Consider the following 15,623-nt stretch of genomic DNA (forward strand, 5'->3'; position numbering starts at 1 on the left):
TTTGTTCTGGCTTACCCAGGTGCAAAGGTCTGGCAGTAGTCCTCTCATGTACGGGTCGATGAGCAGAACATTTAGTATCTCCTCCAGACTCTGGGACTCAGTTCGTAACCACTTTCGTGGAGATGGATGAGGTCATATAATTGGGACTGCAGGATTTTGTTTTCCTGGTACCTCCACTCATGATATCGCTGGGCCTGCACTGCGGTCATTACCCCAGATCTGGCCAGGATCTCTGCTTTCAGCTGGAAGTAGTCTGCAGCAGCCCCTTCAGGCAAATCATAGTAGGCCTTCTGGGCCTCCCCACACAGGAATGGAGCGAGGATGTCAGACCACTGTTCTTGGGGCCAAGCCTCCTGCAGGGCTGTCCTCTCAAAGGCCAGGAAGTATGCCTCTACATCATCCTCCCACATCATTTTCTGCAGCTAATTGCTGGCCCGCATGATCTGCGTCCCATCATGGCAGCGGTTCAGCTCTGTAAGGGCCTTTACCTGGTTTACCAGTTCCCGCAATGTAGCCTGATCTGGAGCAGCCTGGTCCATCAGCAGGTGATTAGTCTCTTGCAGCAGCCACACTGCCTCCTGTTGGGCAGCTGCCTGGACATGGGTAGCCTCCTGCTGCGCAGCTATGGCTTGATCAGTGCCCACACTATGTCCTCCATTGTGGTGCGGGAAAAAAAAACCCCACACACCCTCCTTCTGCCGTGCTGTGTACACCAGATCCCACCCCTGACACCAGTTGTGACAAAGTTCCTCCTCTGCCTTGGGGGGTCCTGCGCTTATTGGCGGATTTGCTCGCCTCGGAGATTCACGGCCGCCCTCAGTTTGGCCATTTTCAACCTCTCCTGTGTCTGACCAAGAGTTGGGAAGTTTAGGGGGAACCCGAGCCTGCCCTCTACTCCGAGTTCCAGCCCAGAGCCCTGTGGAAGACAGCTGTCTAGAGTGCCTCCTGGAACAGCTGTGAGATAGCTACAACTCCCTGGGCTACTTCCCCATGGCCTCCTCCCAACACCTTCTTTATCCTCACCATAGGACCTTCCTCCTGGTGTCTGATAATGCTTGCGTTCCTCAGTCCTCCAACAGTACACATTCTCACTCTCAGCTCCTCACACGCGCCACAAACTGAAGTGAGGTCCTTTTTAAACTCAGGTGCCCTGATTAGCCAGCCTTAACTGATTCTAGCAGCTTCTTGATTGGCTGCAGGTGTTCTAATCAGCCTGTCTTAATTGTTTCCAGAAAGTTCCTGATTGTTCTGGAACCTTCCCTGTTACCTTACTCAGGGAAAAGGGACCTACTCAACCTGGGGCTAATATATCTGCCTTCTATCACTCTCCTGTAGCCATCTGGCCCGATCCTGTCACACCTCATTTGGTGGTATTCTAGATTATTATATTGAAATGAGGATTCTGTCCTGTTCTCAGTATAACTGGTCCACTGGACACTTCACAAGCAACCCCTATACACTCTTGTCCCATCTACTGTGGTAGCTCTCTGGGCACTCTCCTCAAAGTATACTCAACCCCCGATGTTTCAGGTCTTGATCCAGATGCATCTGCCTGTCACCCGCTACCTCATGGATTTCCAAGAAATTTACAGAAATAGGGGCCATGTATGATTACACCCCTTTCACCATCGCACATTGTGTGCCCAGAATTGACGAAGAAGGTAGGTGGCATATCTGGGTCCAAAGTCAGCATTAGTGAGAAAGTGTTCTGTGGATCACTGAGAGGAAAAGAGAGATGCTGCAAAGCTAGGGTGAGAGGTAATAGGAGGAATAACCATGGATCCCAATAATCAAATGTCCCTTTAGACAGTCTCCTTCTCCAAGCTTGCAAAGTACCCTCCACCTCCTAAGCCATTCTCTCCTACTCCACATAGTGACATGTCTTCCCATCAAATGATTCCCTCCCCATTCCCTCAGTGACCTGCTCCACCCACTCCATGCCTCATATTAACTTGTGCCCCCACCCACAAGCATGATTCTGTGACCTTCCTCACATTGGAGACAGTTAGCACCCAAAGGTTCCTAAAAGAGAACTAGGCACTCTGGCTATGCCTGATCTCTACAGTGGGGCTCTTTATAGTCTGGGTTCTTTATTATAAAAACAATTCCTGAATCAATTTAGTGTCTCAAAGCTGGTTCATTATTTGAATTGCTAGCTTATCAGATACCTGCCTTATCCACTTATTTATCATTAGATACAAAATAAACGTGAAAGCCATATTAAGATGCCAAGCTAAAACATGGGAAGTATATTTGTTTTCCAGATGAAGGCATCTGTTTAAATAGAAAACATTTTATATTCCAGCCTCTAGAAGAAGAAAATTGTGGAAAGAAAATAAAAAAGGGAAACTTGATTTTAAAAGTCACATTACATTTTGGTCTAGCAGTGAAACTCCTGGCATTTAAAGTCATTTAGCCAACAAAAACAATGACTGTATGAACTCTAGTCAGCTGTGAGGTGCGTGGACCAACTAGTCAGCTGTTCAAGATACTGAGATAGGTTCCTGTAAGTTAATGATGCTCAGGGTAATTACAAAGCAGGGTTAACAGAGATCATAGGATTAAGCTACTTTTCAGCTCAAAGTGCATATTGTTTCCCATATGCTGACCAGTTGCTATTAAAAAACCATAAGGTGACCAAAGAGCTGCAAGCCTTAGTAGGTGTATCCTAGGTTAGTGGGGATACTCAGAGATCTTCCAGGGGGTACATAAACTTATCTAGATATTTGTCTAGTTTTATAACAGGCTCCATAAAAAGCACTAGCAAAGTCAGTACAAACTAAAATTTCATACAGACAATGACTTGTTTATACTGCTCTCTATTTTGACAAAGTTTCTCCTCTGCCTTGGTGGGTCCTGCACTTATTGGCGGATTTGCTCGCCTCAGAGGTTCATGGCAGCCCTCAGTTTGGCCACTTTTGTGGCTCAAATCTGCCGTTCACTCAGTTAGCCTCATTACTGGACACCACGGGGAAAAGGAAGAAGAATAATCCCTGCAGTCTCTGCTGATCCACCTAGTGGATTGGGGAACAGGTCAGAGACCTTCCCCTCTGGAACCCACAGTCCAGTATCAAGTAGGGAGTTGGGAGAATGGAGGGGAAAACCCACCTTCTACTCTGGGTTCCAGCCCAGGGCCCTGTGGAATGCAGCTGTCTAGAGTGCCTCCTGGAACAGCTGTGAGACAGCTACAACTCCCTGGGCTACTTCCCCATGGCCTCCTCCCAACACCTTCTTTATTCTCACCACAGGACCTTCCTCCTGATGTCTGATAATGGTTGTACTTCTCAGTCTTCCAGTAGTACGCCTTCTCACTCTCAGCTTCTTGGGCCTCTTGCTCCCAGCTCCTCACATGCACACCACAAACTGAAGTGAGGTCCTTTTTAAACCCAGGTGCCTTGATTAGCCTGCCTGTCTTAATTGATTCAAGCAGCTTCTTGATTGGCTGCACGTGTTCTAATCAGCCTGTCTGCCTTAATTATTTCCAGAAAGTTCCTGATTGTTCTGGAACCTTCCCTGTTACCTTACCCAGGGGAAAGGGACCTACTTAATCTGGGGCTAATATATCTGCCTTCGATCCCTCTCCTGTAGCCATCTGGCCTTACCCTGTCACACTTTATACACTGAAATGTAAGTACAATAGTTATATTCCAATTGATTTATTTTATAATTATATGGTAAGGATGAGAAAGGAAGCAATTTTTCAGTAATAGTGTGTGCTGTGACACCTTTGTATTTTTATGTTTGATTTTGTAAGCAAGTAGTTTTTAAGTGAAGTGAAACTTGGGGGTACGTGAGACAAATCAGACTCCTGAAAGGGATACAGTAGTCTGGAAAGGTTGAGAGCCACTGCCCTAGGGCACTGATACAATGTCCTTCCTTTATTGATAATGGCATGACCATCTAAATCCTTGTTTTATTGTCCAGAATGCAGAAAGCTAGGAGTGGGGTGGCGGCAGTATGCCATACTACTGTGGAATTTGGCCCTAAAGCCACTGTGTCCAGCCTCAGGAGGACAACCCCAGTCAGTGCAAGGATGATCATCATTAGTATTGAGCCATCATAGGGGCTCTTATTCTATTTGCCTCCACTACTACTAGCATATCAGAAAAAAGCTGGTGTTGCTGAAGGAGAGAGTCCTCAGCCAGGATGCCCCATAATCCATGCCAATCTGTAACTGAGGCTTTTCCCCCTTGGCACCACTTGCAATCGGATGTAAGTTAGAGGATCCTGAGCACTGCTCCGACTCAAAAGTGGGGCCGGTCACGCACAATAGCTGTATCAAGGAAGTTAAAAAGGTGTGTTTTCAGCCATCTTTGCAGACAATGCTCTGAGCTGTAGATCACCCACATCCCAGCATCTGGCCCAGAGCATCTAAAGAAGCAGGGATGTTAGGACAGTGAAACATGGATCAGGGAAGCCCTATATTCAGAGAAGTCCAACTATTGGTAATGCTATAAGAAAACGATCCCATCAACCAGACAGATGTGAGGAAAGGAAAAAAACTAAACAAACCCAACTACAGACCACATAAACCAGCAGAAATATGCCAGAGAGAAGAATCCCTGCATTAGACCCCCAAAGCAGAGATAATATGTGGGTTAGTAGGTCTCTTCCATCTTAGATTTCTCTTGACTTTATGGCACTCACACATCTTTGCAAAATACTGAAATAACAAAGACATTTTCGAATCAGCCCCTCATTCTATTCAACACAAGCAATGCTTATGGCCATTTTCCCACTATCAAAGTTTTGACAAAAAAGTGTGCTGAACAGCTCTACCTGGCAGCTATTGTTTACTTCTGTCTGTGCCTTGGTTTTCTCCATCTGTAAAATGGAGAGAATGATGTTGAACTCCTTTGTAAAGGAGTTTGCTTTGAGATCTATGGATAGAAAGCATTAAGTATTATTACTCAATGTATTATTCAAGACAGTTCACAGATTCCAAGACCGGAAGGGACCATAGCAACAATCTAATCTGACCTCTGGTATAACCCAGGTCATAGAACTTCCCCAAAATAAATCCTAGAGCAGATCTTTCAGAAAAATACCCAGTCTTGATTTAAAAATTGTTAGTGATAAAGAATCCACCATGACTCTTGGTAAGTTGTTTCAATGGCTAATTACTCTCACTGTTAAAAATGTTCACTTATTTCCAGTCTGAATTTGTCTAGCCTCAGCTTCCAGCCATTAGATTGTGTTCTAGACTGCTAGACTGATGCACCCATTATGAAATATGTGTTCTCCATGTAGATACTTATGGACTGTAATCAGGTCACCCTTTAACCTTCTCTTTGTTAAGCTGAATAGTTTGAGCTCATTGAGTCTATCACTAGAAGTCATGTTTTCTAATCTTTTATTCATTAACGTGGCTCTTCTCTGAATCCTCTCCTCCAATTTATCAACATCCTTCTTGAATTGTGGACACCAAAACTGGCCACAGTATTCCAGCAGCAGTTGCACCAGTGCCAAATACAGAAGTAAAATAACATCTCTGCTCCTACTCAAGATTTTCCAGTTTATGTAACCAAGGATTACATAGCCCATTTGGCCTCAGCAGAGCACTGGGAACTCATATTCAGCTGATTAGCCACCACAACTTAAGTTCCCTCTAAGCTGTATGACCGCGCAGCAGGCAATCAATGGCTATGCAGGGGGGAGAGGCACCCCTCCCCACCACAGCCCCGGGGCAGCCTACACCCCAAACCTCTCAGCCCCGGCCTCACCCTATAGCCCACACTCCCAGCTAGAGCCCTCACCCCCCCACACCCTAACCCTCTGCTCCAGCCCGAGCCCCCCTCCCACACCCTTAACCCCTCATCCCTGGCTCCACCCCAGAGCCCTCACCCCCAGACAGAGCCTTCACCCACTGCACCCAACCCTCTGCCCCAGCCCTGAACCCCCTCCCACACTCCGAACCTCTTGGCCACACACCACCTCCATACTGGTGCACATAAAAAAATTCATTCCACACATACATGGAAAAAAATTAGAGGGAACATTGACCATAACCCGCAAACCTTTTTCCAGAGTCACTGCTTCTCAAGATAGAGTCCCCCATCATGTAAGTATGGCCTACATTCTTTGTTGCTAGATGTATACATTTACATTTAGCTATATTAAATTGCATACAGTTTGCCTGCATCCAGTTTACCAAGTGATCCGGATCACTGTGTATCCGTGACCTGTCCTCCTAATTATTTACCACTGTCTCAATTTTTGTGTCATCTGTAAACTTTATCAGTGATGATTTTATGTTTTCTTCCAGGTCATTAATCAAAATGTTAAATAGCTTAGGGCCAAGAAAAGATCCCTGTGGGACCCCACTAAAACAAACCCGATTGATGAGGATTCTCTGTTTACAATTACATTTTGAGCCCTCTCAGTTAGCCGGTTTTTAATGCACTTAATGTGTGTCATGTTAATTTTATATCTTTTTTTATTTTTTTTAATCAAAATGTCATGTGGCACCAAGTCAAATGCCTTACAGAAATCCAAGTATAAAACATCAACATTGTTACCTTTATCACCTAAACTTGTAATCAAAAAAAGATATCAAGTTAGTTTGACAGGATCTGTTACCCATAAATCCATGCTGATTAGCATTAGTCATATTACCCTCCTTTAATTCTTTATTAATCGAGTCTCATATCAGCAACTTCCTTATCTTGTCAAAGATCAATGTCAGATTGAAAGGGCCTATAATTACTTGGGTCATCCTGTTTACTCTTTTTAGGTCTGGTGCCACTTTGAGCTGGTGTGTCCTGGTCTGTGGGGAGCTTGTTTCTGATGATGAGCTTGGAGAGGTTGGGGGTTTGGAACGGGCCACCCAAATACCCCAAGAGAACGTGCTTCAATACAGAAATACCCACCCCCTCCAACACCACACCTCTAGTTACTACCACCCCACAATGGAACCCATATGGGGTATCACCAAACAGCTACAACCCATTCTCGATGACAAGAAATCTTTTCTGAACCCCCTCTTCTGGGCTTCAAACAACCCCCAACCTCGTCATCAGAAGGCAACTCCCCACAGACCCAAACATACCAACTCAAAGTGGCACCAGACGCAAAACTTGCAGACATATCTCCACTGTTACAATGATCAATAGCCCTCACAACACCTTTCAAGATTCATTGGTCCACCACATGCCTATCAAAACATGTGATGTACCTCATCCCATGCACTAAAAGCCCCAATAGCAACTGTGTCCAGGGTGAAACCAGACAAATCACTACGTTCTCAAATGAACTCACACAAGAAAATGATAAAAAGACAGATTCACCATTTCACCTGTGATCACTCTGTATCTGACCTATCAGTCCTTATCTTCAAAGGAAACCTGCACAACACTTTCAAAAGACCAGCCTGGGAGCTTAAATTCATAACTTTGCTAGACACTAAAAATCATGGTCTTAATAAAGACACTGGATTTATAGAATCATAGAATCATAGAATATCAGGGTTGGAAGGGACCCCAGAAGGTCATCTAGTCCAACCCCCTGCTCGAAGCAGGACCAATTCCCAGTTAAATCATCCCAGCCAGGGCTTTGTCAAGCCTGACCTTAAAAACCTCTAAGGAAGGAGATTCTACCACCTCCCTAGGTAACGCATTCCAGTGTTTCACCACCCTCTTAGTGAAAAAGTTTTTCCTAATATCCAATCTAAACCTCCCCCACTGCAACTTGAGACCATTACTCCTCATTCTGCCATCTGCTACCATTGAGAACAGTCTAGAACCATCCTCTTTGGAACCCCCTTTCAGGTAGTTGAAAGCAGCTATCAAATCCCCCCTCATTCTTCTCTTCTGCAGGCTAAACAATCCCAGCTCCCTCAGCCTCTCCTCATAACTCATGTGTTCCAGTCCCCTAATCATTTTTGTTGCCCTTCGCTGGACTCTCTCCAATTTATCCACATCCTTCTTGAAGTGTGGGGCCCAAAACTGGACACAGTACTCCAGATGAGGCCTCACCAATGTCGAATAGAGGGGAACGATCACGTCCCTCGATCTGCTCGCTATGCCCCTACTTATACATCCCAAAATGCCATTGGCCTTCTTGGCAACAAGGGCACACTGCTGACTCATATCCAGCTTCTCGTCCACTGTCACCCCTAGGTCCTTTTCCGCAGAACTGCTGCCTAGCCATTCGGTCCCTAGTCTGTAGCTGTGCATTGGGTTCTTCCGTCCTAAGTGCAGGACCCTGCACTTATCCTTATTGAACCTCATCAGATTTATTTTGGCCCAATCCTCCAATTTGTCTAGGTCCCTCTGTATCCTATCCCTCCCCTCCAGCGTATCTACCACTCCTCCCAGTTTAGTATCATCCGCAAATTTGCTGAGAGTGCAATCCACACCATCCTCCAGATCATTTATGAAGATATTGAACAAAACCGGCCCCAGGACCGACCCTTGGGGCACTCCACTTGACACCGGCTGCCAACTAGACATGGAGCCATTGATCACTACCCGTTGAGCCCGACAATCTAGCCAGCTTTCTATCCACCTTATAGTGCATTCATCCAGCCCATACTTCCTTAACTTGCTGACAAGAATACTGTGGGAGACCGTGTCAAAAGCTTTGCTAAAGTCAAGAAACAATACATCCACTGCTTTCCCTTCATCCACAGAACCAGTAATCTCATCATAAAAGGCGATTAGATTAGTCAGGCATGACCTTCCCTTATGCCTTATTACAACAAACACCCCCCCCACACACACACACACACCTTCCCCCGCCCACTATGACTGGAAGGGCTTTAACAGGCCACTTCACCTTGAATGATCCCTTGAAACACATGTTGTTAACTACTTACGTTAAACAATCTGTTCAAACCTTGTAGTTAGCAGTAACGCTTTAAGTTAGTTTCCCAGACCTGAAGAAAAGCTCTGTGTAAGCTCGAAAGCTTGTGTCTCTCAGCAACAGAAGTTGGTCCAATACAAGGTATGTCATCTACCTTGTCTCTCTAATATGTAAGTTAAGGCAGCTTTGAGAAAGTTATACCGAAAAGAATCTTTCTGATCAAATATGAATAGACTCCGCCAAATCCAGAAAAAGAGTGGGGGGAAAGCCCACAGGAGGCATAACATCACCTTGTATTCCATGTAATAACTTAGGAAGATAATTAGATTTTTAAAGGATTACATTAAGATAAAGAAAAATGGAAATCATTTATAATACTTAGTGGTGAATTAGTTTCAAGGAGAAAAAATGCAATTAAATGCAAAAGTAATGAGTATTTAGACACCAAATATTTTCACTATGAAAAGAAAACAAGGCTTTGAGCAGGAGGTTGGACTACATGACCTCCTGAGGTCCCTTCCAACCCTGATATTCTATGATTAAGTACCACAATCAGAGCCCCCCTCCGATTAAATGGCAAAGTAATTAGTTTAGTAAAATTTCACTACAAGTTTCTGGTCAATAACACTTTAAATATAAACAGTGATCAAATAAATCAGCTCCAATCAACACAATGCTAGAAAAAGCATAACCAGCCTCTTTTCCATATTTTGAGCATGTGCATCTTCTGAAAGATATTTAACAAGCCTCTCCTTGGCTGGTCAGTGGGATGTGAACCAAGGATCTTTAGTACAAAGCACAGAGCTAAAAGATAAACTCCATTAGCTTGCGCAGAAGTAGTCTGTTATCTTGGTGTGGACTAGCCACTAGACATGGACACAGTATATACTTTACCTCTAGTGAATCTGTGACACATTTCTAACAATGAAAGAAGAGGGGTCAGAGGGCAATTTCCATGGGTTAATTAGAAGTCAAAATGCAACACAGGGCCTGATTTTCCTCATTTACACCAGCGTAAGGGTAGGTCTACACAGAGTTGGGTGGTATGAGTCCCAGTTCAGGTAGACATACTTGGCACAACTCGGGCTCGCTGCCCTAGTACCTACCTAGGGAGTCAGGCAGGAATGCACTCAGGCAGCTAGCCAGTTGCCGCCCACGCTGCCACGGCCACGCTGCTACTTTTAGCATGCTAGCTCGGGCTGGCTAGGAATCACACCTCTCAGCTGTTGTGTAGACATACCCCCGCACCCCCAGTCAGGAGCAACCTCAGTGGAGTCACACTGGTTTGAAGCCAATGAAAGGATGTCTATTCAGTGGGCTTCAGATCAGGCCTTACGGAAGAGGACAATCAGGCCTATAATCTGCATTTGAAGAGAGGGCTGTCCTTTATTTTCATCTCCAGTAAGTATAATGTTTCTATAACATGAACAATTAGCTTATGTTCCTATAGACTTGAAACCTTTGCCTGCACTAAATCATAAAGGTTTGTGCTGCACTGTGCTTTTGGTAATGACATTTGATGGGGAAAAACAAACAAACAAACAAACAAAAAAACAGAATCCAAGCTGTTCAGTGTCTTGAGCTGTTAATTAGCATTTCTTCTCCCCACATACTCATTTTCAGTACTGAAACAAGACAACCCTTTGCTGATGGGAAGCCCAGTGCCATGCTCCTGGTCCTCTTACCTCAATGTCTTTTTCTATCTCCAGTCCAGCTTCCACCAGGTTGTGCTCATACTCCTCCCTCTGCTCCCGTTTCTCCTCCTCTAGGGCATCCACTGGGCTCATCTCGATCATCTGAGCCTCTGGCTGCACTTGTTGCTGCTGGGGTGCATTCTGCCCCTGGTTTTGCTGTTGCTCAGAGTGGCTTTTCCCCATCTCCCCATTAGAAATAATGGCCAAGGGGGAAAGTCTGTGCAAGGGACCTAGGGAGCCAATGCCTCGCTGGTGCTGAGAGGCACGTTTTCGGTAGTGATAGGCTAAGACGTAGTCCACTTTCCTCTTGCTGTCCCTGAAATGCATCCCACCTGGGGATGTCCCACCACTGGCCCCCACTTGGGTCCCATCCAGGTAATTGTTAATTTTCTGAAAGAGAAATAGACAAGTCTCAGGGAGACAAACCCATACGCAGCAGGGCTCAGGGCCTCACTCTTGTACAGGTACGTGAAAGCCTTAGCTAAGTAAATGATGGGAATTAACTGTAGATATGGGAAAGGAGAAATATTGAAGCAAGAGCTCAGATTCAGTAACGTAGAGCATCTCCTCTGTCTGCAAACCAAGAATTGTGACAAAAACCAGCAACTTCCAATCTGCCATTATTTCCAAAAGGCAACAGAAACCTATATACTTACCTCCCTGTCACACACACATACTGAGAAAACATACTGACACTGTACCTTAAGATTTTGTACTCACACCTTACACTCATATGTATCAGTATTTAAGAGATGAATGCAATAGGAAAGTAGGGGTCAAATTATGGATTGGGGGCATGTTGTGGAGCAAGACTGTGCTCAGGAGGAACATGGGGCAATTTGCACTATGCATGGACGAAGGGCAGGAATCAGAGGTCTGAGCTGGGACATGGAGTTCAGCTCTTTATAGTGCCAGGAGCAGCAGGACTGGACGGGTCTGGGCAGAGGGGATATGGGAGACAATAGGGGAGTGAAGGTTAGAGAGAATACCAACTCTCACATAGACTGCTATAAACGGTGAATAATATCAATATTGACATACATTAGAATTAACTTTGAGATGAGATTGGTAGACTGTATGACCCACCAACATACACCATAAAAAGAAAGGAAATACAAAGTTAAACCATTCAACACTCTATCTACTACGTCAGTTTCTTTTCTCCACCTCAGCGACCTCCTTTCCAGAGCTCACATATCTCCACCCTACACATGAACAGCAGCCATGTAGCCTCAGCTCTGACCACAGCCAAATTACATCAATGTGGATTCCAATTCTGTAATTTCTACATTAAAATCTAATCCCAAATTTAGAACAGTTACTCACAACATAGGTCACCTATTCACATAAATTTTCCTAAGATGTCTAGAAAACCATCTCTCACTGCCACCATTTGCAATCTAACTTCATGCCCGGCTTACATACACGCCAATACAGAACTAGGTACAATGTAGTTTATGAAAGTTATGCCAATGCTAATGGAAATACATGATCTTATAAGCAAATAATGTGGCCAGATTTAAATGTACCTGTTAGTTGTTTGGGATTGGGGTCAAGATATGTGGGTTGTGGAGGGAAGTATTTGAGAGTGGGAAGAGGAACTGATGAGTGTAGTATAGATAGGGCGTTGAATGATTTAACTTTGTATTTCCTTTCTTTTTATGACAGGTTTCAGAGTAGCAGCCGTGTTAGTCTGTATTCGCAAAAAGAACAGGAATACTTGTGGCACCTTAGAGACTAACCAATTTATTTGAGCATAAGCTTTCGTGAGCTACAGCCCACTTCATCGGATGCATTCAGTGGAAATGCATCCGATGAAGCGAGCTGTAGCTCACGAAAGCTTATGCTCAAATAAATTGGTTAGTCTCTAAGGTGCCACAAGTACTCCTGTTCTTTTTATGGTGTGTGTTGGTGGTTCACCCAGTCTAGCATTCTCTTCTCAAAGTTAGACAGTATAAACAGGGTACTGAATGAATTAACTACTCCTTTCTATTTTTTTTAAGGTCTTAGTAGGTTCTGCCATCTAGCAACCTTAACTCAAAGTTAAAGAAGTTTTTGTATGGGACTTTCCCAGGTTTTTAATGTGCATCAACACTGATAGTTATTCATATGGACAACTATGCAGGTTGATATGAATTTTATCCTGACATCTCCCATGTTCACCTCTCCCACAGCTAAGCTTTGCCTCCTGGCTTCACACAGAACTGCTATCAACCTCCATATCATTTTATAGATCCCTGGTCCCCCTGCATACAACCCCTCCATGCACAGATCAGACTATACATATGCTACACATACACAATGTACATATACTCTTTACACCTAGATTTACACACAAATTAAAAACACTTTGGAGACAGAATTTTATAACATGTTCCCATTCCATGGTCTGAGTCCTTCTCACACTGTACTCACGGGCAGTCCCTGCAGACTCTCTGGATCCATCCCTGCCACAATGAAAACACCAAACCTCAGATTCCCAGCCTCCCTTCCAGAGAACTTCACACAATACACTCCACAGGTAATGATGTCACCATCCCCTGGTTGCTGGCAATCCAGGGAAATCCATTCACTGGCTGTAGAGAAGATAATCTTCAAGTATTATCCCCCTCTTCCTCTTTATACATGGGTGTGTGTGGAAATGAGAGATGCACACAGAGGCCAGAAGGCAAGGGAATGAGGAAGGGTTGGGTAGATGAGTTGCTGAGGGTGTTTTCCTGTTTATCATCTGTAGGTACCCAGGTGCCTCATCCCAGCAACTGCCGCCTGAGAGGTCACCATAGCAACATTAAAGGGATGCTGCTGCTGTACCTACACAGAGCATGGGACTGAGCAGATTGCAGAGACACCTCTCTTTCTCTCTCTCTCTCTCTCTCTGTGGCTCATACAAGACATAAAGATTTTGCCACATCAGTGTATTAAGACCAAGCCCTAAAGTCAGTGGCAAAATTCTCACAGCTTTCAATGACAACATGATCCAGTTCTTAGTTTGCAGAGCTTTCCTGAACATGTAGGCGTTTTTGCAATCGAAGAATTTGTTAGAAATGAAAACAAAATAAATAAGCCGATAAAACTGCTAGCAACAAGATTCAATTTGCAAAATATAAACAAAAAGAACTTTAAATGGCTATATATTCTGCCCACAACCTCTCTCATTCTGCCCATTCTCTCCCTCTCTCATAGTAGAAATCAGTGTCTTGTAGGTGCAACATGCTGTTTTACTTAGAAAACTGACTAAAAATGGTGTACTGGGTTCCATGTTTCTTAATGATTTCAGAACAATGGCACACAGTTTATAAGGTAAAATCTATCAGGGGATATGGTGGTGAGGGTTCTAACTACAAGGCCTGCAAATGTATCCTAGGCTCTACAAGTCAAGAGGGATTCTTTCCTTCTCCCATGTAATAAAGGTTCTGCATCCAAGACTACAGCTGTACAACTCCACTGTCTTCAGATTCTGCCCTAAGTGACACCTGTGCATATGACCGTCAACAGGTTTGCACAGGTTTAACTGATTGGAAATCAACAAACAACTCTGTTGATGGTGCACGAGAGGGAACAGAATCCAGCTCCCTCTGTCTGAGCTGTGATGGCTCTGCCAGGCCAACAGGAGTAAAAATGTAATACAGTGGATGAAGACAGTACCTGTAACTCGGAATAGACAGAGGAAGCAGATCTGTTGAGTAAAGTAGTGGCATTTTTGGCCTAGTTACTTTTCACAGTAAAGCCACATTGTAAGTAATATACAGAAAAAACATTTGATGTTCCCCCTCTCTCTCTCCCCATCACCCCACCCCCACCTTTATCAAGAGCACTAGAGGAATAAGTCAAGGATTATAATAATCCTACTTACAGAGTTGTTGTGAGTCTCCATGCGGCCAGATGGCTCAAAAGCCCCATTGATTCTGCCAAAATGCACAGAAGGCCGGGTCTGAGGAACTGTGAGGTATTTGTTGTTGTAAGTTGAAGAAGAGCTCCCAATGGATTCTGCTCTTTGCTCTCCATTTTGGGTAGGATGTGATGGCGTTAAAGGAATGTCTGAGGGTCAAAGACAAAACTATCAGCAGTGCATACCTCTGCTTTTTGTGCAGCCATGTCTCTAAATGACTGAGTCAGTGCGGGTCATAGGGATTTTCTGTCAGCGTGCATAGAACTTGAGTGTGTGGAGATGAGCATAAAAAAAGACCACATATACCCACAAAATGAAATGCCAGATTTGTGTGTGAACTGCTGAATAAACAAACATTTTTCAATTTGCATACCTCAGCTGCACTGAAACCAAATATATATGATAAAAACATTTTTTGTCCTTGTTTCTGTGTTCAGAAATATTTAAATCTATTAGTTGAAGCACAGAACTAGACTTTAGGAGGTCTAAGTTCTGCTCCAAACTCTGTAAATAATTAATGGCCCCAGCTTTGGCAACTGCATGTAATTTCTCTGTGCTTCAGTTTCCCCCATCTGCAAAATGGGGATAGTTATTAACCTCAGAAGGTTCTTGAGATTAAATGCATTAATGTTAGTGAAATGCTTTCACATCCTCAGATGGAAGGTGATTCAAAGTATTAAACTTAGGGAAAACTACCATAATGGAATACAAAGACTGCATACCTGAACACTCCAAAAAGTCAAGAAATACAAAAGCCAGGGTTGAAAGTACAACATTTACTTTGGCTTTTCCATGCAACAGAGAAGGGCCAAATCTGAATCTAACGTCTCCTGAAATTCAAAATTAAAGTTTTGAGGTTTCTGATCACTGGATCCAATCCTGCTCCTCCTAGTTTGGTTCCAGCTTTTATCCTGGCCTAAAAGGACTGATACTTCAGGTCCAGTTTGATGCAGCCAAAATCTAGTGAGGATGAAGATGCAGAAATCTAAGACTAATGGCTGATCTCCCAAAACTTCCACATTTTGTACTGAAATCTCATGAGAGGTTCCGGCATTGTTAAATCCCAAACCTAAGTTGAACAGGGCCTTTAAACCAAGCCATTAACCCTAGCCTAAGTTTAACAATCTGGGATTTGGACATCCCGACTGTGAGCCATCTCTTGTATTGACATAGTTTCTAACGACAGACAAACAAGCCAACAACAATATAACACACTTTCCCCCTATAATCTCAGATAA

The 15,623-nt window shown here is 44.0% G+C and overlaps 1 protein-coding gene across 1 annotated transcript in view; it reads right to left on the bottom strand.

Annotated features, from left to right (window-relative positions):
• ANO2 (anoctamin 2) overlaps positions 1–15,623 on the bottom strand; it is a 284,158-nt gene that overhangs the window by 254,330 nt on the left and 14,205 nt on the right. Inside the window, exons 2-3 of the mRNA XM_073314959.1 lie at positions 14,350–14,534; positions 10,488–10,886 (exon numbers count right to left, since the gene is read on the bottom strand). Coding sequence (XP_073171060.1) covers positions 10,488–10,886; positions 14,350–14,534 — 584 coding nt within the window. The remainder of the gene's footprint in view (positions 1–10,487; positions 10,887–14,349; positions 14,535–15,623) is intronic.

This window comes from Lepidochelys kempii, chromosome 1 (assembly GCF_965140285.1).
Source record: "Lepidochelys kempii isolate rLepKem1 chromosome 1, rLepKem1.hap1, whole genome shotgun sequence".
NCBI classification, from domain to species: domain Eukaryota; kingdom Metazoa; phylum Chordata; order Testudines; family Cheloniidae; genus Lepidochelys; species Lepidochelys kempii.